A 27,903-nucleotide genomic window follows, 5' to 3' on the forward strand; every position below is an offset into this window, starting at 1 on the left:
GAGGAGCCCAGGCCTCAGCTGGGCCGGGAACATCGCGTGACCCACTCAGAAGTTGGCCTCTGCTCCTTTGCTCTGTGTTGGTCCATAAATTCGTGGGTAACTTCAGAAGTTTGTGGCTAGTTAGTCCAAGCCCCTTTTGGTGCATCTGGGTTTAGTTATCTGCATTCCTGGCATTCAGCATAGTAACCTGGGTCCTAGGTTATACAGTCTTGTCCAGGATGAAATGAACTCTCCTAGCAGCAAGAGGAGAGGGCACCAAAGCCAGAAAGATGGGGCCTGGATTCATTTTCTGGATGTGCCATCCCAAAGCTATGTGGACTTGGGCAAGCTCCCCCACCTCCCTGAGTCTAAGATGCCTTCGCTGACCGTGTGAGGATAAGAACTCCAACCCCCTTGGCTTCCTCTGAGGCTTGAATGAAGTCCTACGTGTAAAGTGCCTGTCATGGCCCTGGTGCATGACATGGGTTCCCTTCCCATGCACCTTAGCAGTGGAAGTGAGCTCCAGATTTTTCAAGGGTACCTACTAGGGACTGACAGAGGACTCAGCATGGTTTGGGAGATAATGTTACTCTTGGTTTCCTAACATGTATTTCTTAAGCACCAGCTCTGTGAAGAAACACACACACACCACGATGCCAGAACTACTGTGAACTCAAAAAGCATTGGGACATATTCTTCAAGTCTGAAAAACGAGAAAGGAAAGGTAGATGAGGAAAAGAAGCAAACAAGAGACGTAGGAGAGTTTCGAGCAAGATACCAGCCATTTCAGAGAGGATGAGTGAGCTCTTCTTCAATTATCTTCCTCCTGCTCCTCCTCCTCTTTTACTAGTACTTCTATCACCATTGATAATAACAATATTTCCTGCAGGTGCAGGTCATTATTGCCAGTAAATCACCTTCTCATGTGGGCTTCTTGCCACATGAGCAAGATGCACAAGCCACAACAAACCATCATGATGGAGGACTCAGGCTTTGGAGTAGGACACCCGGAATTGGTATATTGTCAAACTCACTAATCTCCAGACTTTTTTGTTTTGTTTTGTTTTGTTTTGTTTTGTTTTGTTTTTGAGATGGAGTCTGGCTCTGTCACCCAGGCTGGAGTGCAGTGGAACAATCTCAGCTCACTGCAACACCTGCCTCCCGGGTTCAAGTGATTCTCCTGCCTCAGCCTCCCTAGTAGCTGGGATTACAGGCGCCCGCCACCACGCCCAGCTAGTTTTTCTATTTTCAGTAGAGACGGAGTTTCACCGTGTTGATCAGGCTGGTCTCGAACTCCTGACCTAGTGATCTGCTCACCTCGGCCTCCCAAAGTGCAGACTTCTTCACCTTATAATTATAACCTTACCTTAGAGAGCTATCATGAGGAGTAAAGGAGGAGCCATAAGTTAAGTTCTCACCTTGGTGCCTGGCACATGATGAACTCACCATATGGACATTATTGTGGACATTATAGTTCATTCTGGAATGTGGCTGCCTGGATTGGAAGCTCAGCTCTTCTACTTATGCAATGTGTGGCCTAGGGTAAGTTATTTAACCTCTCTGTGCCTAGTTTCCTTCTTAGGGTTTAATTATCTGTACTGCTAGCAATCAATGAGGTAGCCTTTTCATTTTATTTCATTCTAAAACCCTAAAATAGGATCGTTTTGAGAAATAAATGATATATATATATCATATACACTTATATTATATTACAAGAAGTATATTTCTTAGACTGTTGGCTTGCCTATAGGAAGCACTATGTATGTGTTGGTGGTTATTCACATTTCTTGAATAAATAATCTGGATGAATTGTGAATTTAACACCTACTAAGTGCCAGGCAGTGAACAAACTAAACCATCCCTACACTCATGAAGCTTACCTTCATATGGAGAAAGAGCTAATAAACAAAATAGGATGCTAGATAAACAGAAAAGGGGTATGAGGTGTGCTGAAGGTGGAAATGGCGGGTTATCCTCCAACAGGAGACCTTTGGAGTGAAGGTCTGAAAGATGTGGAGGTGCAAGCCATGCAGGTGTCTGGGGAAGCACATCCCAGGGCAGTGATAAAAGATCAGAAATGCTATGACTGCCATCATCCTGCCATCACCCAGCCTGCTCAGGGTGGGTGCCCATCCAAGGTCACTTTGGAAAGGTTAGGTGCTCAGCAAACAACCCTGCTCCCTAATAGCCTATGAATTCCATTAACGCATAATGTGTGGAGGGTTTCTTTTATTTTTTAACCCTACCTCAATTTATGAGTGTGCATGTACACAAAGTGCAAAGGTTGTATGGTGAGAACATGCCTGGTGTGTTTGAGAAATACAGAGCCAAACACTATGGTTGGGTCAGAGTGAGCCCAGGGAAGCAGCAGGGGCACAGTCGGGGGAAATAGCCAGGAAGGGTGTGTGTGCACATATTAGGGTTGTCAAAGCCCTCATAATGACTCCATCTTTTAAATGATTATATAGAGGCAGGTGTGGTGGCTCATGTCTGTAATGCCAGCACTTTGGGAGGCCGAGGAGGGAGGATTGATTGAGCTAGGAGTTTGAGACTACAGTGAGCTATGATCATGCCACTGTGCTCCAGCCTGGGTGACAGAGTGAGACCCTGTCTCCATAAATAAATAATCATATGGAGCAGGTAGTACAGAAGGGTCAGTATCCACACTACCAAAAACTAAGGACCAAAGAAATGTACTGACCTGCCCTGGGAAATTCATGGCAGGAGACGCCTTAGAACCAGAAGGTGGCCCCTGAATCGGCAGTCTTTATACTGCACTGTGCTGTCTCCCACCCTGCTGAGGTCATGAGAGACCTTCTCCTCACTTGATGCTCACAGCAACACTACAGGACTGGTGTTAATATCTTCACTTTACAATAGAGGACACTGAGTCTTAGAAACGTTAAGTGCTTTGTTCGAAGTCACGTAGGATTGGAACCAGATCTGTCGGACTTCAGAGGTCTTGTTCTTTCCATTAAAGCATGTGATATGAAATCTGAAAGATAGGCATTTGTGCTCTGAATCATCTATGCGGTGTCCATCTAGATGGTGGTGCCCTTTTTGGCCTCTCTACCCAGTGGCCTCTCTACTTACTTGTGGCTGTGCTTGTTCAGCTTTGTCACCATGACAACCATTCCTCTGTCAGAAACACCCTGTCCTCAGTCTTGACTGACTCTCCCTGAATGAAAAGATCCTTCCATTCATACGTAAAATACAGAATTTATTCAGAAAAACCAGTCAGTACAATGTGTACTACAGGATATCACACTCGGCTCACATCACAGACATGGACTATATGACTTCACAATAAATTAGAGGGGAGGCAGCCCTTTACTCCCTGCAGGCCTTTTCAGCAGATAGAGTTCAGTATCAATACCACAGTAGACTTTCTGACTATTTTCAAGTGGAATCAGACAGCCTGAGGCCAGCCAGTGGGACTGTCAGTTGCAAAGGGCCTTCCCCATCTCCTTCCCCTTCAAGGTGGGCCGTCTCCCACAGTAAACTGCACAGGGGATGTTCGTCACTGGATCACTATACAGGTTCCTTGTCATCAGGCTGAGGACGTTACTTCATGATTCTTAGCAATCCAGGCTAGAAAGATGTCGAGCTCTCCCAGGGATTTGATGGCAGCAGAGCGGACCTCCAGCTGAAATCAGAGATCATTGTAAGAACCCATCTTTCTAGACTGTGTAATGGTTTTCAAGTCACTTTCTTCACATGCTGGTCCCCACAAGGTTTTGTTTTTTGTCGTAAAATATATTTGCATAACATACAGACTCAGTATTCTTTTCCTCGCAGGCAATCAATTTTTTTCCCCACAAACAAGCAATTAAATCATTTCAGCTCCTTACAAACAAAACTTTAAAATTCTTCATTCTTTTCCCTCAGGTTTTTTTTTCCTCTGTTTTTCACAGGAAAAAAATCTGCCTTACTGGCCAGTTCTGCTGATTTTCTTCTCCACATCAGCTTGCTTTAGTGCTTCTGTTATCCCAGAACATCTTCGTCCCTGTGGTGCTGGACAGTGGGTAGGGAGAGCATGTTGTCCCCATTTGACATATTAGAGCACTAAAGTCCCTAAGAGCAAGTGTCCTACCCAATGTCACACAGCCAGTTAGTAACAGAGTTGGAACTGAAGCCCAAGTCTCCTGCCTTATTCCACCTCCTTCCCCAGCAGACTGAGTTCATGCTTTTAGCATGTCCTGCAGAGCCAGCCAGTGTGGGATTGAATCCTACCTCTGCCATGCAATTGCAGTGTGAACTTAGTTTAGTTACTGCACCTGCTCAAGCCTCAGTTTCTTAATGTATCCAATGCAAATAATGACTCATAGCATTGTTCCGAACGACAAATGTGTAATACTTGTTGTGTGCCTAGAACAATACCCAGCTTATAGTAAGAACCATGTAATCCTTAGCTATTTCTATAACATTATCTTACAGAGCCTCTCCACAAAGAAGCAGAGCCCATAATAGGCTCCCTAACTCCTTGCTATTCAAAGCATTGGCATCATTTGTCAGTATGATCTAAATGCAGAAACTCAGGCTCACCCCAGCCCTGCTGAGCCAGAATCTGCATTTTAACAAGATCTGCTGATGCTCATGAAAAGCACTGCTTCTCCCTCTACATCCACGTGAGATGTGCATTTTACACCAACATTAACATGAGAAGTACCGTGTCTTCATCACTACACACAATATGGGTGGGGGGCAGGTAGTGATTGCAGTGACAGCATGCAGGTAACACGTTTTATGCATAATAGCTCACATTTCATGGGGGATCTTTGCTCCCTCTGTGTCATCCCATCTTAAGCAGTGGGTGCTTTCCCCAAATCGTACAGGTCAGGCTTGATATACGAGGCTATGAGAAAATGGTGGAGGAATGATGGAGATGGGGAGCCCAGGAGGTTAGCAAATGAGGTAAGATCAAAACTCTCTTTACAGACACAGAGAATTGAGGCCTGCCCACAATGACTGCTTATAGAGTGAATGCATGAATTTAAGTGGAGAGGAGGCTGAAGAGCTGGCACCCTCCTGATCTCTCATCTTCCATCTTCCCCATCCTCTTCCCAGATCTTACCTGATCATAGTTGTCGTGGATGACTCTGGTGACATTGGTAGCTTCCTGCCTGCAGTGACACTGCCTCTGTTCCTGCTGTGATAAAGTGGAGGAAGCTCGTATCAGAGGACATTTCCACTCGGGCCCTCTCTTATTCCTACCTGCCCGCATGAGAAGTAACATTTCTCCTCCCTCCCACAGTATGAGAAGTGACATTTCTCCTCCCTCCCACAGTGAGAATCAGATGAGTAAACTCAGGTGGGAACAGCCATGGAAAACTAGAGCTTGTTTGTAGAATCACCTGCATCTGCCCACGCCTTTTGTTTTTTCTGCATTTAGAGCCCATCGGACTGTTGGCACTGGGAAAGCAGACACCATATCTGTCTTATCACCACTCTGAGTGCTGCCTTCCACAGGGTAGGCACTCAATGAACATTTGTTAAATATTAATTAGATAATAAATATTAATTAGATTATTAATTAAATAACTGGTTAGGTGAATTCGTTTGAGTCCATTATCATATTAATGCAAGTAGGACAGGGACCGTCACCCCTTCTAACAATTTCAGAATCTGAGGCAGAGAGAGGTGAAGTCACTTGACACAAAGTCTCACAGGAAATCATTAGCAGGAATGGGACTAGAGCCCAGATTCTCTACTTGTCTAAGTTTTTGTTGCTTTGTGTTGGTTTTGTTTCTGATGTTGGATTTGAATAGATTGCAATGAATTTCTAGGTGACCTTTAGGGATAGGCCATACCAAGGACCTACCCAGAAGTTTATTGATGTAAAGACACCAAAGGGCCAGAAATAAAGAAACCAGGGGTATGCTTATAGTAGAACTGGTGTCCCTGCCATGCCTCTTACTAAGGAATATGTTGACATAAGTCGGTCACCCCAGGAGGGTTATCTAGGAGGAGACCGTCCGAGGAGTTGTCAGCAGGCAGGGAGCCCTGGGGAAGCAGTGGCCACTGGAAGAGGTTCTCAACAGTTCTCCACGTAGACGTGGGCAGAGAATTTCCTTTGACTCCAAGCACCATATCAGGAGGCCGATGGGGGCCAGCACATCCTGGCCTCTCCTGGGGCAGAAGGGGAGCAGATGCTGGAATCCTGACCCAGTGACTCACACATTGCCGCAGAGTTTTCTGCATGTAGAGGAAAGAGTTGGCAATGCTGCTGATTTTTCTCAAGATTTTGGGGTTTGGCTCTTGATGATCCTTGAACACCCTGTCCACGTAGAATGCTAGGAGATTCTTGGTCACACAGCACACATCTAAGGGCTACAAACACAAATTAGAGAAACACTGGAGGCCTATTCTCTCATTATGTTAGAGACCAGGGCAGTCCATTTGAGTGGGGTCAGCAACACATGAGAGAACTAAAAGTCATTTTGGAAAAATTCGTAATGGTCTCAGAGTGTTCATCCTCTCTTATTCCCAGCAAAACTACTTATGACAAAAATGGTGAGAAGAGATTCCAGTTCTCCCCATTTTTTGTAAGGCCAAGAAATACATTTACCAAGGATGGGGCCCAGAATCCATCATAGACTAATTCTCTCTACAATATCCCTAGCGTGTCATCACTAACTTCCACTTAAATCTTTCCAGGAACCAGTTGCCTCCTTTTTAAAAGGACTGATGGCTGAGCAGCTTTTTGGAAAAGGACTTCCTTACATTACAGGGGCTGAAGTCGGCCTCTCTGTTATGTCTCCTGTCTGGCAACACACAAGGACTGTTGCATGCCAGTCATCCTGCTAGGTGTGCATTCCTCCAACTGTAATCACAGTGCATTCATTCTGGCCACCTTACTCTGGGCCACACTGCTTAGCTCTCCTCTAGTCTGTCCTTTTACAACCAGAAGGAGCACTGGAATGAGGCTGAGATTTGCAAGAAGGGAGACCGACAGCTGCAGAAGTGGGCATATTTGGGTAGGTCTGCAGCCTGCAGAGTGCAGATGTCCCAAAAAGATAGTCTCTAAATTCCCAGGCACAGCCCAGAGAAGTTGGCTAGACAGTTTCCTTCTAGAAGTTTGCCTGCCATCTGCCCTGAGAGTCAGTTACTCTGCAGAAGATAAACTGTTCAGTCTAAGCAGGGAGTGGTTAACTGTGGGACAGCACATCTGTCTTCATTCAAGAAGCAAAGCCTCCTTGGCCCCAGTGGCAGCTTTTCCTAGATGGCAACACAAAAACCCTTCTCCTCCTTCACTTTTGCTGATTCCCTTAACCAGAAGGGCAAAATGTTACACTCCTCTGCACTATCAAAGACTGTGGTACTAGAAAAAGGAACACTGCAGAAAAAAGGAAGGTGGGGCTGAGAAAGGAAGGGAAGGAGAGAGGAAGGGAGGGAGAGAGGAAGGGAGGGAGAGAGGAAGGGAGGGAGAGAGGAAGGGAGGGAAAGGGAAGGGAAGGGCAGGGCAGGGAAGGGAAGGGAAGGGAAGGGAAGGGAAGGGAAGGGAAGGGAAGGGAAGGATAAAGACCTGAATCCTTATTGACTCCTTTTCTTATTTCACATGAGCTACTTCCCAACCTTGAAAGGAGAAAGAATCTGAAGATGGGGGCATACACTTGGGGGTCTATTCCTAGCTCTGCCACTAACTCATCATGCTCCCTCCCAAGGTCTCACTGTCCTCATTTGAAAATGATGGTTTTGGAATAGATGATCTTTTGGGTTCCTTCCAGCTGTCATATCTTATGTGTCTATAATACAGTTGGCTAGAATTTTATTTAGTAAGTGGCTACATCTCTTCACCATAAATAAATCACTGCTTAGAAGAATTATGAAGGGGTGTGTGTGTGTCTCTCTCACGTATGCAGAGAAACCTGAGAAAAAAGTAACTCAATACAAATATACCTCACACTCTGTCATATAAAATCCCCCCTTAAACTGGATCTGTCTAGAATACTTCCCAGGACTAGAGAAGCTCACTTTTAAAGGCATCTCTCATGGGCCTTTTTGTAAAATGAATGATCACCTGATAAGCCAGCTATTTTGTAACATACTCTCGTCACCTCCTGTCTAGATGGTTGGACTGATCTTCTCACTGGCTTTCCTGCCTCACGTTGTCCATTGTAAGAACAGCACCAGATTGTCTTCCTAAAACAATTTATGATCATATAACTTTGGGCTCAAAAATTTCAATGACTCTCTATTGCTGCTATTATTTTCTTTTATTCTTTTATATCTCCATGGGGCCTTCCAAAATTACCCCTAAGCTACAGAAGTCCTAATCGCCTCTGAGCACTGGGCACCCCCAATCACTCTCTAGGAGGTGGCACTTCTTTAGGTCCTCCCAGGGGCTCCAAGTCCTTGGGACACTAGTGTGCCCTAACACACATTCTTTTATTCTTTTTGGGCATCTCAATCTGGCGCCCAGGCTGGAGTGCAGTGACACAGTCATGGCTCACTGCAGCCTTCACCTCCCAGGTTCAAGCAATTCTCCCATCTCAGCCCCCCAAGTAGCTGGGACTATAGTTGCATGCCACTATGACCTGCTAATTGTTTTGTTTTGTTTTGTTTTGTTTTGTTTTGGAGATGAGGTCTTGCTATGTTGCCCAGGCTGGTCTCAAGCTCCTGACCTCAAGCAATCCTACCCACCTCAGCCTCCCAAAATGGCATAAACCACTGCACCCAGCCTATTGCCTGTATTATAAGCCTGAGGCTGAGCCTGGCTCCAGGGACCTTTATAAAATGACTCCAAGGTATTTTTTTGCCTCATCTCCCACCACTCACTTACATGTCCTTCGGGTCACAAACCTGGTCACCTCTCTGTCCAACCTTCACTGATCTTACAGCCATTATCTTATCTTGCCCAAATACCTTCCTCCTTCTTATCCACTGATCTATAACCTCCTCAGGTTTTAAGTCACTGTTTTCTTAGCTACCTCCATAGGACCTTCCAAAATTAGCCCTAAGCCACAGAAATCCTGTCCCCTCTGAGCACCCCCAATCACTCTCTAGGAAGTGGCACTTCTTTCATTCCTCCCAGGGGTTGCATGTCCCTGGGACACCAGCATGCCCTAACACATCATCTGACAAAGAAGAAGCCTGGTGCATTTAGAGTACATTGGAGATTAGGAAAGAGAAGATGATAATGTAGGAATTTCTTTCTCAACCCAGAGCCATTTAGACATGAAGATAAAAATATTAGAAAAAGCAGACATAGGCCAATACCTTAATGATCTGCAGAGTCTCCAATGTGGACAGGATAGTGACATTTGGGAAGGTGTCCTTAGCTTGCTGTGGAGGGAAACATAAGAACAGACATAAGCAATCAGTATCCTATGTTATTCTGAGATGCAAAAGGCAATGAGAAGGAACTCATTTTCAAGCTAAGATGTAAGGGGAGGTATAGCCCATCACCCACACCTTTATACCAACCCATACTCACGATGGCTCTTTTGATTTCTTGGAAACTCTCTTCTATATGGTGCATGTCTGTGGAAATCAGACATCTCCTGAGACCATGGTTGTCTACTGAGCACAACATCAGTATTGTACCCAGGAGCCAAAGGGAAACACAGTGTAACTTCATGCCTGCACAAAGGAGAGGAAGTCAGCTGTCCAGCCAAGAGTGGAGAGCAATGAAAGAGAAGAGCCCTGATTGACGTCCCCTTCCAGCCCCAAAAGCAGGCCAGGTGGAATATAAGAAAACAAGACTAAATACTTCAGCCTTGAGGAGTTTCAGGGGTATGTGTCTCCTCTGGTTTTCTTGAGTCAACTGGATATGAGTTCTTCCCCACCCTCACCCCATGCCCCCACCTCCACCCCAGAAAGCATGATACACCACTCTCTTAAGTCCCAGGAAGCATACTTGTGTGCATATCACTCTCCTATGACTCAACACAGCCTACTTTGTCAACAGGGGTGAAAAGCATTGTTTTTAATAAATTAAGTAGGAAAAGCAGGGTTGGTAAGATGCCCTAGGAATTGGGCAACAGATGTGAAAACCATAAAACACACTTGGTTTTGATGTTTACCCCAAAATAAGTAACACCCTTTTATTATAAACCTCAAGAGTGTATCTGCTTAAAATCATTTGTTTGAAGCCAGCTGTGGAGATTTCATCTTCTGGAGAGGATGGGAAAGGGAGACACAAGCCATCTTCAAGAACTAATTAGCCACAATGAGGAGCTAGGGGAAGATGCCAATGGTAGAGGGCAGCTTGGCAACTTCCCGTCTGTCACCCGCTGAGCCAAAGGGTATGAGCGGCATGTTTGCAGCTGGCTGCTTCATAGCCAGGGCCAGACCCTGAGAGGTTTGCCACCTCTTCTCATTCTCTTACCGTTCTTGCATCTGTCTTTCTTGCTGCCTCTTCATTTAACCACTTTATATTGTGCCATATAATGCACACAGAGAAAAGTGCATAAAATATAATGGTACAGCTTACGGGGTTATCTCTGCTTTCACCCACATTTCCCAAGCTTATAAACAGAGCTTAGCCTTAACGCACGTCTTACGACAACACATGTGACGAGAGCAGCCCTCTGCTATGCACTTTGCATGATGCCCACTGAGATCTCCCATTTACAGCTGTGTGTGCTAAGGTAAGTGTATCATGTGTGGCCGTGGAGGAGAGGAGGGCATCAGACACAGGGAGCCAGCTGTGGGGACTGCAGAGCTATAGTTAGAGCTGCTGTAACTCACACATGTGAGTGTGAACCCCAGCTGCCCCCACTCCCTATGCCTTCCTCAGGATTCCCAGCTCCTTCTCTGGAAAGTCAGGAAACAGGAAATCCTGTTTAGAAACCATTTTTGCCTTATCTCTCCGTAACTGGGCATCATTCCCAGGGAATAGACAGGTGTATGCTGAGACCTTACCACGTGGCAGGCATTAGGCCAAAGAGCTCCCTTCCTCTTTTATCAACCTTTCTTTCTGGCTAAACAAAGATGGGCCCCATTGCCAGGGAAGTTTGTAGAGAGTCCCCCAGAGCTCTGTCCCCTCGGAAGGCTACTGGGGTGCTTCTAGAAAGCCAAGAAAGAGAGTGCGGTTTTTCTTCTGACAAGATAACTCTCAGAAGCAGTGGGATATTGCCTGCTCATCCCATGCCAGGAGACTTGCACATTTTGTGGAGGAGAAAGATGCCTCCCTTAGCTTGGTGAGGCAATGCCAGACATCTTGGCTATTTCAGATATTAGTAATAGGTAACATTTATCCTACGTGCCATGTGCATTGGGCACTGTCCCAAGAATTTTACGTAATTTTCTCATTTAATGCTCACAACTACCCTGTGAGGTAGGCTCTGTTTCTGTTCCCATTTTACCAAGCAAACGAAGTAACTTGCCCAGGCCAGGGTTTGAGGGAAGGCGGGCCAGTCCCTGAGCTGGCTCTCTTTACTGCTACTCCACCCCACTAACAACACTGTTTCTCTCTGGCATCACAGCCTGGAATCCCAGTAGCTACCCTGACACCAGACAGACAGGAACCCATTTATGAACCGGTGTTGCTCCTTACATTTAAAAAGACATTTAACATTGCAAAGGATTAAACAATGATAACACATTACAAAGTGCCCAACACAGTTCTTGGAACAAAAAAGCAATAGTAAAGACGTTAGATTCCTTACCTTTCCTTCCTTCCCTCCTTCTTTCCCACCCTCTATCTCTTCTCATTGAAACTAAGGTACTAGAAAATTCACCCCTTCTATAGAGTATCTCTTCCCGTCCTATCAAATGCCCAGCATCTGGAACATCATAGCCACACACAATGGTAATAGGTCACCTCCCTGCGGCCATGAAGGAGGAGGTCTAGGATGGCGGTGCATATGAGCCCCTGACGATGGACAGCATGAGCCTCACCTCTCACTTGGTGCTTGCGGGGTGCTCCTTGTGTCTCCTCTCAGTGCTCTCTGCCATTTGGAAAGGGCTGGTCATTTTTATTCAGGTGGATAAGAGGAAATGCTGTCAAGGCTTGCTGGGTGGATCCACCTTGGGGAGATTGTTTTTTCTCTTGTTTTCTTAGTATCCTATTTCCTTAATTGTTTTCTTTCTTCTTTAAGATATAGCTGATTAATCATTACTATAAAATGCCTCTTTCTTCTGGGTCCTGACATGCAGCTTCTAGGAAAAATAAACTCCCCATTTCCATGCAAATGAGAATTTTTTGCAATTCTGTGTCCATGCAGAAAAATCCAAGTTAGGTCACTTTCCTGAGAGCTGTGGCACATTACCAACTGTACCCTGCAGGCCAACTCATGAAAGCACTCTCAGTCAGCCACACCCTGCAGCAGCCAACCCGTGAGGCTCTGCAGGTGCCTCTGGCTCCAGCATGATCCAGCTCTCCAATGCCTCGGGCAGCTATGAGTGTCTGCCATGTGCCAGGTGCTAGCTAACTGCTTTACCTGCATTATTTTGTTGAACTTCATGAGGAACAGTTTTTCCCCTCATAAAGCAAGGATTTCTTTGCACATCATCTCTTTCACCTTCATCTTGTCCCCTGGAGAGTTCTCTCATTCTTGATTAATGCAGAGAGAGAGATAATGAGACTGGAAAGAAGAGAGGTTTAAGAGAAGCCAGTGGCAGAGCCAGGACCTGAAATCCTTATTCTTGGGCTAGAAGACTCTCTATCTAAACTACCTTTTATATAAACTTTTACCGTGAAGTTCTCTAGGGATCAGGGTTTGGGGCAATGAAAAGATAGGGTGTAAACAGTTTCTTCCCAATAAATAAAATTTCCAGGAGGTGATTGGTTTGGACCGAGTTACTGCACTAGGCCAATAGGCCAAACCGAAATGGAATCACTCATGCTGAATGAAGTTCCACACCACCAAGCTGAAACTAAATTGTTTATCTAACCTTCTGAGAAATCAGGAGAGAGAAAGATAATAGCCAAATCCTCAAGTGAGCCAGTTTTAGCCAGCATATAAGGAAGTCTCCTCTGCTCTAACCTTTACAAGGAAAGTAGCTTGAAATGACCAGTCTGCTTTTTGTTCTCTGTTTCCGCTTCCTCCAGCCCTTGTCTGCCTATAAAACCACTCTCCTCTGTCAGCTCATGGGGCCACTCATTCTATGTCTATAAAATGGGATGTTGCCTGATTCTAGGATTGCAAATAAAAGCCAATTAAGATCTTTTAACTAAATGTGTTGTAATTTTGTCTTTTGACATCCCCAAACACAGACTCCCAGAATAAATGGAGCTTTATTCAAATGAAGTGAATAAGTCAAATGCAGTGACCTCGGGATGAGATGCAATTATGAGACCCCATTGGGCTGGTACAAACCCTGCCCCTGCAGCCAGATTCAGGAGACAGAGAGGGCGACAGGGCACCGGCAAAGAAGGAAAAGGGACAGGAAGGATTGGGGTCTTTTATGGGACAGGTGCAAGGGAAAGAAACCCCAGGGACTTGATGTCTTGTGGTCCAGCATCTTGGACATAATAAAATGATAAGTGTTGAGGGAAGTGGTAGACTGTAGCGGTTCACAATGTAGTTCTGGGTTTAAACCCTGGCTCTCTCTCTTCTCTTCTCCCTTGTCTCCCTTCTCTTCTTGGTAGCATGCCACAGCTCTCAAGAAAGTGACTTAACTTGGATTTTTCTGTATGAACAAAGAATTGCAAAAAATTCTCATTTGCATGGAGATGGGGAGTTTATCATTTTTCCTAGAAGCTACATGTCAAGACCCAGAAGAAAGAGGCATTTCATAATAATGATTAATCAGCTATATCTTAAAGAAGAAAGAAAATGATTAAGGAAAAAAGATGAGGGTATGGCCAGGTAGGTACCCTCTCTGCCTGGCTCAGAGAGGGTACCATGCCTATTGCCTTCTGTGGGAATGAGGCTTCACGGAGTTGAGCAATATGTGGCCCTATTGCAGAGTGGATGAAATGCATTAGGTCTATAGACACTGGACAAGCTACTTAAAGCCTTTCTGAAGCTCCATAAAGTAGGTAAAATAAACTGTGAGGATTTCAATGAGCTAATGGACCTGTATCATAGTAAGTACTCCTTAATAAATGTTATGTTTTTCTAAGCTGTGTGCCAGGCACCTGGAAAAGGGGAAGACATCTTTGTAGGAGCTAATGGACATCTTTCTGCTCCTTTGGAGAGGGGGCAAAGAGCCACTCTTGACATTGGAAATCTCCCCTATTCCCACCCTTGTTTCCCCCAGAGGGGTCGGATGGAGGGAGGTGGGTGCTGTTTTCCCAGCAGGGCCTGAGCTGCCTGGCTCAGAGCCCCTCTGCACATGTGAAAAGAGCAGTTCAGAGCCCAGCCACACATATAAGAGGATTTGCAACACTGTCCTTGCTGAGTCTCACCCCACATTCACCCCTTGTGCTCAGACTATATGTTCTGACCCAGCTTTCATTTCAGGGCAAATATGTCATACCAGGAAGCTTGCAGGGGAAGGGAATAAGTGATGTGTTTATAACTCTGCTTCCAGCATGCAGTGTACCATAATTGCCGGTACTGGAAGCTGGGTTGACTGGCTCTACTTTCTATGGCTGTCAGACTGAAGGCAAGCCACTTAATCTCAGTGCCTGTTTACTCATCTGTCAAATGGTACACATCATGTCTACTGCACATTCACCATGTAGGCACAGCATGAAGATAAAGTGATTACACGTAAGTCCTTAGCACAGTGCCTGGCACATAATAAGCAACTTGAAAATGATGACATTTATTATCAATTTTACAATTCCCTTTAGAGCTCCTAAATCAGGAAGAAGGAACGATAAGAAATAAGTTCTCTTCATATTAAGCCTTGCTACCTGACCCCAATATCAAAAATAAAATATAGATTGAGATAGAATGGCATCTTTCCCAGGATTGCAATTAAATTATGAATCTGGTCTCCAGACATATGGTTGCATCTCGCCTTAGAATTGGGACTTCTGGGACCAATGGACCCACCATTGAGATATCAGAGCTCAATTTTCCACTTGTTAAGTAGGGAAGCAGAAGGAATATGAAGCAAGATTGGCGAGCCAGAATGGAGAATGCTCTGAGTTTGATATGTTCTGGACACAACTCTCTCATGTCTTCCAATTCCTTATCCCCACCTAACATCCACTCCAACCTCATGAATTTTTCATAGTGATGCCAAGGCAATTTCCTTCCCTTAAAAGAGTTGATTCTGGCCATTCCTAAGTACTTAGTGCTGGAGCGCATACAAAAATTGCATAATTCCAGAGGGTACCATGCCTATTGCCTTCTATGGGAATGAGGCTCCATGGAGTTGAGCAATGTGTGGCCCTATTGCAGGATTTGGATGAAATGCATTAGATCTATATGAGTAATTTTGGTTAGATTTGAGAAAGAACCTGTCATTATGAGGACTATAAAACACTAAGAAGTATGACTGAGAACAAATTTGTAATAGAAAGAAATATAGGCTGGGCACGGTGATTCACGCCTGTAATCCCAGCACTTTGGGAGGCCGAGGGGGGCAGATCACGAGATCAGGAGATCAAGACCATCCTAGCCAACATGGTAAAACCCTGTCTCTACTAAAAATACAAAAAATTAGCTGGGCGTGGTGGCAGGAGCCTGTAATCCCAGCAACTCGGGAGGCTGAGGTGAGAGAATGGTGTGAACCCAGGAAGCAGAGCTTGTAGTGAGCCAAGATCGCACCACTGCACTTCAGCCTGGGTGACAGAGCAAGACTCCGTCTCAAAAAATATATATATACACACACTATATATGTATATATATAATATATGTATACATAATATATATGCATGTATAATCTGTGTATATATAACATATGTATATATTATATATGTATATATGTATATATTATATATATTACTGATAATGATGGATGGGTATTTTATTTGGGAAACTAATAGGAATTTTAAAACAATATATAAATGTTTAGATGTCTTGGTAAATATATCTAGATCATAATGATATGTGTGAACTTGAGTAGAGCTTTGAAAACAAAACAAAAAAAAAAAGATGAGAAAAAGAACTGGGAAATTTAAACCTAAAAAAGTTTCTCCTTTGTTTTGTTTTTGTTTTTTTATCTTTTGTCTCTCTTTTATTCTTCATTTTCAGTGGGGTTGGCTCTCCTTTGTTGTGATATTTGGAAATGAGAGTCAGAAAATATAACAGAGAACTCAGTTCAATGTTCGCATTACAGGGATGAAGAAATAGAGAAGTGAACCAGTCCTCCATGGCACAGCAAGGAAGTGGCACGACTGCTCTCAAACTTCTCTCTCCTCACCTCTGGCTCAGCGCGCTTTCTAACCCCATGCTGCCCTTTCACTCTGGGATTAGGTGGAGTGGAAAGGAACCTAGACTTGTGAGGGACCTCAAGCCCGTTCAGCAGGGGAGGTGACGTAACTCTCCCAAGCCATGCTGTTCTGACTTGTCATTACCCAGAAAGCTGATGACCTAAGGAAATCCAAACTGGCCACACCTGTGCTCCTGGGGAGGGAAGTACAAATCCACATTGGGCACCTATGCCACTTCAGCCTGGACTTCCTTCTCCTCCTTTTTTGCCCACAGGGCTCTCAGTCAAAGCCTGTTCAAAGCCTCAGGCCCCGGGTGACATATCTATGTCAATGGGCTCTGTAGCTCAAATGTTGTGAAAGAGCCCCAGTGGAAATAGGATGGAGGGATAGGTCATGGAAAGAGCCCAACTGATGCCTCCCCATTCCTCTCCTGAACAATCCACTCTTCCCTAGGCAGGTGGACTTTCTAAAATGCAAACCCAGCCTTGGAACTCTCCAGTCTAAAACTCCCAGCGTAACGCCCTGGGGCCTCTCAGTAGCAGAAAATCTGCTCCCCACAACATCCAGACCCATCGCAGCCTGGACCTTGCCTACATTTTCCACCTCATCTCTCTTGCAGGTCTCTCACACCTTACGGGCTCATCTCACCTAGAAAGCCCTCCCTGGCTCTTCTACCTTGCAAACACCAACCTAACGTCAAGACCTAGCTCCGGTGTGACTTCGTTTGTGAAACTTCTCCCCTCTTCCTTTCCTCTCCCCACTCCCCTCCTCCTCCCCACTTCAACCCTGGTTGAGTTGACCACTACTTTCCTTTTTTATATTCCCACTGTATACAAGATGCACATTTAACTTTGAATTTCAGACGAAAACATCTCAGTGTTTATCTACCTGAAATTCCAAGTTAACTGGGGGTCTTGTATTTGTATTTGCTAAATCTGGCAACTGCTACAGCTCATACAATTGAGTGGGGAGGGTCCTTTTAAGAAATTGAATTCAGGCTGGGCACAGTGGCTCACACCTGTAACCTCTGCACTTTGGGAAGCCGAGGTGGGAGGATCCCTTGAGACCAAGAGTTTGAGACCAGTATGGGCAACAAAGCGAGACCACATCTCTTAAAAAAAAAAAAAAAAAAAAAAAAAAAAAAAAAACGCTGTGTGTGTTGGCACATGCCTGCCTGTAGTCCTCGTGCACACCTGTAGTCAGGAAGTCGAAGCAGGACAATTGCTTGAGGTCAGGAGTTGAAGACTGCAGTCTACTATAATTGCACCATTGCACTCCAGCCTGGGCAACAGAGTGAGATCCCATCTGGGGAAAAAAATTGAACTCAAAAATAGAAGTACAAAATTAGAGACAAAAGTAAATGTTTATTTAGAAAGAGAAATTACAACAAATTACAAATTCATAAAAGTTAACAAATACCACAAACACCATAAAATCCAGAAAAAAACATTTTTATTCATTAACTCCTGACAACTTTTTGTTTCCGTCTTCTATGTGAATACTTTTTTTATTGTTATTTTCTACAGAGAGAATAAAAAGATATTCAGTCTGTCCTTTGCTGTGGTTGTTTCCATCAGCTTACCCCAATGGAAGGTTAAGATTTAATTCTTTCATAACACTCCGTACAAACCTGTTATTTCTTTCCCCCATCCCACCAACATAAACGTATCACAACGGCACCTCTTTCTAGGCAACGTGTCACTCACATTGGCCCAGGGAGGTATCAGCTTTGGGAGAAGGCAGAGTCCTACTCTCCTGTAGCCTTGTGTCTCTGGGAGAACCAGAGAATGGTATTGGGTCCACATGTTTATGTACCTTTCACTCCAATTTCTAACATTTCTCATGGTCACATACTCAAGATGTTGCCAGAAAAGAGGATCCCAATCTAGACCCCAAGAGTAGGTTCTTAGATCTCACACAGGAAAGAATTGGAGCACAGAGAAAGAAGCAAATTTATTGGAAACTACTCCATTAGAGAGTAGGGCATGCCCAGAAAGCAGGAGGAGGAACCCCTGTCCTTTAGGAACATCTCTGCTTATAAGAAACTATAAGGAGCTATGATTAAACTTGGAATGTGCAGATGTGCTCACTAAAGGTACAGGCTGTTGGTGCTCTTCAACCTAAGTCTGCTCGTTGATGTTATCTCTGAGTAAAGTGGACTGTACTTGGGACATCTGGACATTCTGCAGACTTGGTGGGAGATGTCCTGTATGGCCATCAGTCTTCTGTAATTATAAGTGGTGGTCAGCTTAGAATGTGGCTATTTTCAGACCATAAAGCATTAACCCTCTAGGTGCCTTGTGAGTGCCTAGCCTACTCACTTCAGGATGGAGTCACTCCAGTCATGTTTTATTAAACCAGAGGCCTGGTAAGCAGGAGTTCCTCCAACAAAATTCATAGACTGAAAGAGTAGACTCACACTAATAGCTAACAAGTACTGAGCACTTTTGCTGCCCCAGGGTCTGTGTGAAGCATCTATATGCATGGTCTCTTTTCATATTCACACCTATTCCATGAGGTCAACACTATTTCTGTGTCCATCATTTTGGATGAGGAATATGAGAGTTGGAGCTACTAAGTACCTCACCCAAAGATACCCAGGTGGGGTGTGGTAGAGCTGGGTGCAGTCATAGGCAGCCCACTCCAGCGCTTCATTGCACCAGACATGAAAGAGCATCTGGTCCAGCCTTCTCATTTACAGATGAGGAAACAGCTGAGGCCCAGAGAGAAGCATTTTGAAATTGAAAACTGACTTCAAAAATAGAAGGATAAAATTAGAGACAAAAGTGAATATTTATTTAGAAAGAGAAATTGCAACAAATTACAAATTTGTAAAAGCTAATAAAGACCACAAACACCATAAAATCCAGAAAGAAAACAACATTTCTATTCATTAACTCCTGACAACTTTTTGTTTTCTTCTTCTATGTCAATACTTTTTTTACTGTTATTTTCTATAAAGAGAATAAAAAAAATTCAGTCTGTCCTTTGCTGTGGTTGTTTCCATCAGCTTACCCCAATGGAAGGTTAAGATTTAATTCTTTCTTAACACTCCGTACAAACCAGTTATTACTTTCCCCCATCCCACCAACATAAACGTATCACAACGGCACTTCTTTCTAGGCAACATGCCACCCACATTGGCCCAGGGAGGTATCACAGATTTTTGTTTCTTTCTTCAGACAACTGAGTAGTGGTGGAGTTGGGACCGGAGGCCACATCCCTGAACTCTCAGTCCAGTGCTCTTTCCATTCACAGAATCTTTGTCCCCTCTTCTCACTTCAAACTTCCTCCCTATAGAAACAGGCATCTCTTCCCTCCAAGCGAAGGAACAGCCGAACGGCAAATGGCATACAGGATGGCTTGACAGTGTCCTTCCCAGGTGGCAAGTCCCAGGCGTGTCAGGAGGAACTCTAATTCTGTGGAAATCGGTTGTGGTTCTTGTCCCTTATTGTTAAAATAAATCATGTCAGTTGAAAAGAGTTTCTCCCATCGGTACTGGGAGCCAGGGAGTTCCTGGGGAGGGCTTCACCCCAGAGCCCTGGGAGGAGGAGAGGGTGGACTGGAGGCTGCTGGCCTGCTGCAGAGTTACAGAAAGCAGGTGGCAGAGTGAGAGCTGACTCATCTGAAATACTAAAGCGGTAAGGGCAGGCCAGGGACAAGGACTGCATCTTGCATCCACATTGTTTCCTGGAAGAAACCCCACCCAGCTGCCCTCTCCCCTACTACCTTCCCAGCTCCTCAGATCCTGTCCATTCAGAAAGCTAGTGGTGTAGTTCAGACTGCGTTTCCTAGAGGATTTTCTGCCCTGGGCTGTCTAAATCTCCACCATGTCCCGGGGCCAAAGTCATTCAATATGGCAGGTCAAATAGAAGCCAGCTATCAGCGTCTACTTAGAAGTTAGCTAGGATTTGCAGTTTAGGGCTAAAATTCAAAGCAAGGTGCAATTACTCCAGGAATCCCTCTCTCACTGCCCTCACTGCGTTATCTTCTCCTTGGTCTCCCCTCAGCGCTTGAGGACTTATTTTGAGCTCTGTTCACTTCCACTTTAGATTGTTTGGGCCACTCTGAAATCTCTCTCCTATCAGACTTGAAGGTGGAGGAAGGCTGAGACTGTGTCTCCCAAGCGGAGGGTGCATAACAGTTAGTGGCCAGATGAGAGGCCCCTTTGTTAAGTTGGTCTCTCAGTTTGAAGGTCAAGCTCTGGTTTGAATATAGACTCCGCAAGGGCAGGGGTCTTGTCTGTGTTATTCATCACTTTATCCTCAAAATGTAGCACATACTGGGTGCTCCAAGTTTGTTGACTGAATGAAGGAATGACAGGGAATGAGACCTTCCAAAGGCAGGGACAGTCGTGCAGTTCTTTGGTGTTTCCCCACACCCACCTGCACAGGGTTTTGGCAAGTTCCATGTGAACAGCATGCCTGTTAAGCTGGGTTCCTGGTGGGAAGGAGCCCCTGAATCCATGCTGTAGAAACATTATTCTTCTGTGCCCCTTCGGTGAAGCTCTTCCAGAGAAAAATCAGAAAGGTCAGGCCCAAAGAGTCTACCTGCTTCTCTCCCAGTATCCAACATAACTAGATTCAGAAGGGGGTGGAGACAGGCAATCCTGGCTGTTAAAGAGTTGAATTATAGTCTTTTTTCTTCCAGGGTATGCACCTAGGTTGAAGATTAAACAAAATGTGGCATCAGAAGAAAAAGTGTTGATCTTGACATCTTACAGATACTGAAGAGTTATTAAGCCGGGAGAAAGAAAAATTCAAGTTGGCCAGCTGCATCAAAGGCAAATCAATCATTTTTACTAACAACCTTGAAGCGCAGTAACAATTAAGTACATTTTAAGTGCCCAAGTAACTTGCCATCACTAAAGCTTTTCTTGTAGTATATCAATGTTAAAATACAGAAAGAGTTACTTAGGGACCAACTACAGGTCCAAGATTTTGGATTCATTTATTTGAGAAGTTGATTCAATATTTGGAATCCCTCTCCCCCCAAAAATGTACATATATGCAAACCTTCCTTCTGATGTCTTTCTGAGAACCCCTCAGGAGTCCATGAATCCTAAATTAGTAACATTAAAAGACTTGGATTCAGGGGGCCTGGCACAGTGGCTCATGCCTATAATCCCAGCACTTCGGGAGGCCGAGGTGAACAGAACACCTGAGGTCAGGAGTTTGAGAACGGCCTGGCCAACATGGTGAAACCTTGTCTCTACTAAAAATACAGAAAACTAGCGGGGTGTGGTGACAGGCACCTGTAATCCCAGGAAGCTGAGGCAGGATAATCACTTGAACCCAGGAGGCAGAGATTGCAGTGGGCCGAGATCGTGCCACTGCACTCCAGCCTGGGCAACAAGAACAAAACTCCATCTCAAAAAAAAAAAAAAAAAAAAGACTTGAGGACTCAGGTCTAACTTTGACAATTGCTGGCTCTATAACTTCAGACAAATCAATTAATCTCTCTGTGCCTCAGTTTCCTCATCCGGAGAAACGGGGGTGATAATTCCTCCCCTACTCTTACTAGCTCTGTGATCTTGGGAAAACCAGGTCAGTGTATCTTTCATTAGCCCCAGTTTTCTCATATATAACATGTGGCAAATGAGGACCAGACAGTATAACATACAGGAAGCTCCTAGAAGAAGGAGGAAATGCCATACATGTTTTTGACTCGGCAGATGCAAGAAACATAAACTTAACTCACTGAAAAGAGTCCATGTTTTCCTCTATTCCACCAAATACTTTTCTCATTCACAAATAGCACCTGTCCATCACTTTATGTTCTCCAGGGCATTTTCATATATAGTATTACTTCACACTCAGAATTCCATGTCAACAGGGAAGATGTTCCATATCTAGGGAAGATGTCCTCCTTTCTTCAGATGGGAAGGCTAAGGCTCAGTGACTGAAGGATCATGCAGCCAGCTAGAGCTAGAACTCAGCCTAGCTGGGCATCTTAACTCGGTCCGGGCCTCCTCTCTGCCTTCCCCCTGGCGCAGCAGCTAGGGTTGCCCTCCATCCGGGGGCCCCAGACCTCTAGAGAGAAATAATCCACTGATATCAAGTAACAGTGCTGGGGTGAGCAGCAGGAGCAGCAGTTTTGCCCCTCAAATGATACACTCAGTACCATTTCTTGGCAAAAGATTCATGGTTGAGAACATTCTTTCCCTCTGAAGACATGGTGATCCTGTTAAAACTGAAACTTGCCCCAGTCACATCCTTCTTAAGACGGAGGGAAACAGGGCTTCCACCCCCATGGCTTTGAGCATTGAGAATTCCCTCGGCAGGAACAGCTTGTGAAACCTCCAACAGGCCTTGGAAGGCTGAGAAGCCTTCCCACCACATACTATTTATTCCCTGCATTTCTTACCCATTCTTATCTTTCGGTGATGGCTCCTCCCCTCCTGACAATGGAGAGTGTTATGTTTGTTTAATAACATTTTTTTTCTCAGCCATTAGAAAAGTAATCCTTGCTTTGGTATGGAAAATTATAGAGAATACAAAATAAAATAGATAATGGAATAAAACTAGAAGGAAAGAAAAATGGTCATCCACACTTATTCTACCCAGGAATAATCTCGGTGTCTTTTTTTTTCTTCTTGCTCTGTCATCCAGGCTGGAGTGCAGTGGCGCGATCTCAGCTCACTGCAACCTCTGCCTCCCAGGTTCAAGCAATTCTCCTGCCTCAGCCTCCTGAGTAGCTGGGACTACAGGCGCCTGCCACCATGCCCAGCTAAATGTTTTTTGTATTTTTAGTAGAGACGGGGTTTCACCATGTTGGCCAGGATGGTCTCGATCCGTGAGCCACCACGCCCAGCCACCTTGGTGTCTTTTCTAACTTGGATCACCTAGAAAAAGAAAATATTTAGGCCAGATGCGGTGGCACATGCCTCCCAGTACTTTGGGAGGCCAAGGCTAGTGGATTACTTGAGGTCAGGGGTTTGAGACCAGCCTGGCCAACATGGAGAAACCCTGTCTCTACCAAAAATACAAAAATTAGCCAGGTGTGGTGGCATGTGACTGTTGTGCCAGCTACTCAGGTAGCTGAGACAGGAAAATCACTGGAACCTGGGAGGCGGAGGTTGCAGTGAGCCAAGATTGCACCACTATACTCCAGCCCAGGTGACACAGTGAGACTTCATTTCAAAAAAAAAAAAAGAAAGAAAAAGAAAGGATCCATGCAGTGAAATATAACCCTAGAGCCTAACCCCCACAAGGACTGCAACCACCTGAGCCCACCCTGGTCACTTACACATTCATTCAACTGGACCCCTACAAGCCAGGCCCTGCACTAGGTTTGGGGGACACCAAAGTGGACAGCACAGTCCCGGCCCCACAGATCTCACAGTAGCAGGAGAGACTGGCCACTAAACAGTTGTCACGATCGCTCTCACCAGTCAAGACCTGGGCTCTAGGCAGGGCGCGGTGGCTCAAGCCTGTAATCCCAGCACTTTGGGAGGCCCAGACGGGCGGATCACGAGGTCAGGAGATCGAGACCATCCTGGCTAACACGGTGAAACCCCGTCTCTACTAAAAAAAAAAAATCTAGCCGGGCGAGGTGGCAGGCACCTGTAGTCCCAGCTACTCAGGAGGCTGAGGCAGGAGAATGGTGGGAACCCGGGAGGCGGAGCTTGCAGTGAGCTGAGATTTGGCCACTGCACTCCAGCCTGGGCGATAGAGCGAGACTCCGTCTCAAAAAAAAAAAAAAAAAAAAAAAGACCTGGGCTCTGTGCTAAGTATTTTCAATATATTAATTTATTTAATCCTTACAACCTTGTGAGAAGGTACTATCTTTAGCCATGTCACACAGATTGATAAAACTGAAATTAAAAGAGTTTTAACACTTGGACAAGGTTGTCGAGCCTGTAAGTGAGGAGCTGAGATCCGGACCCACGGAGACCGACTCCAAAATAGAATGAGGGTTATGAGGATCAGGAAAGGTCTCTCTAAGGGAGTGAGGTTTAACCTGAGACATGGCGGAGGAGCACAAGTAGAACATTTCAACCCCATTCTTTCCCCTATATCACCCACCAGCCTCCAACATTCTCCTCTGGGATTCTTGCACCAACTTCGCCCATAGCTATGGCTCTTCATGGGCCCTGCAGCTGCCATTCCCACTTGTCTTGCTTCTCAGCCCTTCTATGCAGGGGTGTTTCCCCCATCGTCCTTCTCCATTTCCCCCTTTATGGAAGCCTCTTACCCAGGACCCAGACCTGCTCATTCTCTCGAGGGCATCTTGGAAATTCCCCTTTCCCCCTTGCCCAGAATAATTTCAGGCTTAGCCCAGAACCCCCAGTTTTCCCAGCACCAAATATTAATCACAGATCGGGCTAAAACTGCCGTGCTCAAGTTCCTCCAAATTCCAGGCAGGGTGGTGCACGGACATGATGAGAGAACTCTGGGACTTTTCAGCTTCCGGCCACCCTAGAAAGGCAGGGCAAGAACAAGGCCTGTGGGAACTTGAAGAACCTGAACACCTCCTCCAAATTAAGGTGCAGACCAAACCCTCTCCCAAAGTGTAAGGGGCTTTCATTTCAGTGGGCGGCTTTCCTTCCAGCCTTCCCACACAGGACATCCTGGGGGACAGTAACTGTTGATCCCAGGGTGGCGGCACACCAGAGCACTCTGTCCCTGAATTCACTTCTCCTTTCCTTAACCCTGCTGTGCCTGGGGAAGCTTAGAACCACCTGGCAGGTGGTGATCCCTGCATCCACCTGTTGCAGTGGAAGCCAATAGGAGAAAAGCTGATGGCACTAGAGCAGGGACTGAGCCTTTGCCAAGAGAAAAACACATGCAGATTCTGTCAGTCTTGAACACACTTTCTCTTCCAGAGGATTCCTCCCAGGGAACTCCCAGAGGAGGAGGAAGTGCCAAGGTCGTCCAAGGTCCCTGTTAAAGAAAAACCCTAATGGGAGAGCAAAAAGAACCTTTGGCAAAGACAGCTGTATACCCGAAAGCCGCAGGCATCATAACAATGATAATAGCAACAACAAATTCTTATATGGTGCTTACTGTGTGTGAGACACTGCTCCAAATGCTTTATGGACTTGAACTCATTTAATCTTACATCCAGTAGAACCTGCTTCACTGCAGCTCTTTACAGGTGCCAGGTCCTGTTGCTAATCTGGTATTTCGATAGCATCATTTTAACTTCCAGAACCTGTCATCATCACATCACTCATTGATTCAACAGATTGAGCACCTACTATATCTTACACACTATGCTATGGTCTGGGAATGCAAAATGACAACCATTTCGTCCCCTGAAGAGCTGCTAATCTCGTGGGAAAGACAGGCAAACAAAGAGGATAATCCATTACAGCAGGATAAGTGCTTTGAAAAGGGGAAATAAAGTGTGCTATGGAACACAGTAGAGAGATAGTAATGCAAACCAAGTTGTGTGGGGGCAGGGGATATCAGGGAAGGCTTCTAGGTAGAGGTGACACCTTGGCTGAATCTTTGAGAATACATGGAAAAGGACAAGCACACTGGATGGAGCCCTAGAGATGATCAATGATGGCACATTGTGGGAAACACATGTTGGTCAATACGGGCAGAGTTTGAAAGCAGGGTGGGGAGGGAGCGGCATGAAGCCATGAGAAAAGCTGACAAGACTCTCAGAGTTGTGCTAGAGGAGCCTCACTGTGCCAGTCCCCAGCTGTTCTTTAAGCCCAGCCGATGCCACAGTAAAGTAGACGCCCACTGTTCTCACCCAGCCATGCCCACATTTCAAATTCATCAGTGAATAAATGATTGCTATTGTTTGAAGCCACTGTTGTGGGATGGTTTGTTTTTCAGCAACAAATAATCAAACAACCACTTTAGAGGTGAGGGCAGTAAGAAGGAGGGCTAAGTGGAAATGACAAGCATCAACACTGGTGCCAATATCTTGATCCTTCTGGCCCTTATGTTTGGTTAGAAGCAAACATTGTTTGTCTAACATCTGGAAGTCAGTTACAACCAGTATATGATTCTAGATGGTGCTAGTAGGTCTTTAGGCTCCAAATACAAAACATATCCCCCAGAATCTGGAGATAAGAACAGAAATGGGTTGGTATGCTGGTATCTTGAAGGTTACAGACTGGTAAACTGATATAAACCTCAAGTGGGAGGGTTTCTAATAGCCGACCACAGACCTTCATCCTTTCCCTTGTCTTAGCAATGATTTTTATCGATCACTCAGATGAAGTTTAAAGGGGCCATATTTATCAAAGTCACTAAATACATGAATCTTGGAAGGCAAGAGAGCATATGGAATGACAGGATGAGGATCCTAAAATATTTTGACAATCTGGAGCAATAAACTTAATCCAACAAGATAAAATTTAGGAGGGATAAATGTAAGACTCCGTGGTTGAATGTGAAAAGAATCCTCCACAAGTATAGAAGGAAAGGGGTGTGGCCTCGTCACAGGAGATATGACACGCACCTAAGAATTCAGGCTTTGGGGTTAGATAGACATAGGTTTACAGGTTAGGTACACCAGTTAGTAACTGTGACCCTTGGAAAATTATTCAGGCTTCTCTTGGTCTTTCCTTGCAAGAATTAGAGATAATTCATATAAAGGACCTGGCAGTTTCTGGCAAAAGTAAGTGCTCAACAAGTGACCCGTGAAAGATCTAAGTTGCTTGTAATAGTGCTGAGTCTCTACATAGCCCAGGAAAAAGCTATCCAAAAGAACTTTCTCTAATGGCAGAAATGTTCTATAATCTGAACTCTCCAATATGGTGGCCACTAGCCACAAAAGGCTATTGAGTTCTTGGAATGTGCCTATTGCAACTAAGGACTGAGTTTTACTTTTTTTTTTTTTGAGATGGATTCTTGCTCTGTCACCCAGGGTAGAGTTAATGTCGCATCTTGGCTCACTGCAATCTCCGCCTCCCAGGTTCAAGCGATTCTCATGCCTCAGCCTGCCGAGTAGCTGGGACTACAGGCACACACCACCATGACCGGCTAATTTCTGTACTTTTAGTAGAGATGGGATTTCACCATATAGGTCAGGCTGGTCTTGAACTCCTGACCTCATGATCTGCCCGCCTCAGCCTCCCAAAGTGCTGGGATTACAGGTGTAAGCTACTGCACCCAGCCCAGTTTTACATTTTAATTGTAATTAATTTAAATTTGGATGGCCACTTGTGGCTAGTAGGTTATTATATTGAACAGTGTGGGTTAAGATGATGTTAAGAAATGCTAAACTCTGAGACAGGAGGATTGTTTGAGCCCAGGAGCTTGAGGCCAGCCCAAGCAACACAGCAAGACTCATCTCTTAAAAGAAAAAAAAGTCTGGGTGCGGTGACTCACCCCTGTAATCCCAGAACTTTGGGAGGCCAAGGCAGGCCGATCACGAGGTCAGGAGTTTGAGACCAGCCTGGCCAACATAGTGAAACCCCGTCTCTACTAAAAATACAAAAATTAACTGGACGCAGTGGCGGGGACCTGTAATCCCAGCTACCTGGGAGGCTGAGGCAGGAGAATCGCTTGAACCTGGGAGGCGGAGGTTGCAGTGAGCCAAGATCATGCCACTGCATTCCAGCCTAGGCAACAGAAGTAGACTCCATCTCAAAAAAAAGAAAAGAAAAGAAAAGAAAGAGAAAGAAAGAAAGAAAGAGAGAAAGAGAGAGAGAGAAGGAAAGAAAGAAAGAAAGAAAGAAAGAAAGAAAGAAAGAAAGAAAGAAAGAAAGAAAGAAAGAAAGAAAGAAAGAAAGAGAG

At 45.1% G+C, this 27,903-nt stretch overlaps 1 protein-coding gene across 3 annotated transcripts in view; it reads right to left on the reverse strand.

The window, feature by feature from the left end:
• Nucleotides 1–3,178: 3,178 nt before the first annotated feature.
• IL19 (interleukin 19) overlaps nucleotides 3,179–27,903 on the reverse strand; it is a 48,905-nt gene continuing 24,180 nt past the window's right edge. Inside the window, exons 1-7 of one of the 3 annotated variants that reach the window (XM_017880837.1) lie at nucleotides 17,217–17,479; nucleotides 11,824–12,509; nucleotides 9,416–9,561; nucleotides 9,199–9,264; nucleotides 6,157–6,309; nucleotides 5,054–5,128; nucleotides 3,179–3,625 (exon numbers count right to left, since the gene is read on the reverse strand). In XM_017880837.1, coding sequence (XP_017736326.1) covers nucleotides 3,530–3,625; nucleotides 5,054–5,128; nucleotides 6,157–6,309; nucleotides 9,199–9,264; nucleotides 9,416–9,559 — 534 coding nt within the window. In that variant the 5' untranslated portion in view covers nucleotides 9,560–9,561; nucleotides 11,824–12,509; nucleotides 17,217–17,479 and the 3' untranslated portion in view covers nucleotides 3,179–3,529. Of the gene's footprint in view, nucleotides 3,626–5,053; nucleotides 5,129–5,895; nucleotides 6,310–9,198; nucleotides 9,265–9,415; nucleotides 9,562–11,823; nucleotides 12,510–17,216; nucleotides 17,480–27,903 lie in introns of those variants that run through there. The other 2 variants (XM_017880838.1, XM_017880836.1) reach the window with 2 other exon arrangements.

Source organism: Rhinopithecus bieti, unplaced genomic scaffold, assembly GCF_001698545.2.
Source record: "Rhinopithecus bieti isolate Rb0 unplaced genomic scaffold, ASM169854v2 scaffold_12049, whole genome shotgun sequence".
NCBI lineage: Eukaryota > Metazoa > Chordata > Mammalia > Primates > Cercopithecidae > Rhinopithecus > Rhinopithecus bieti.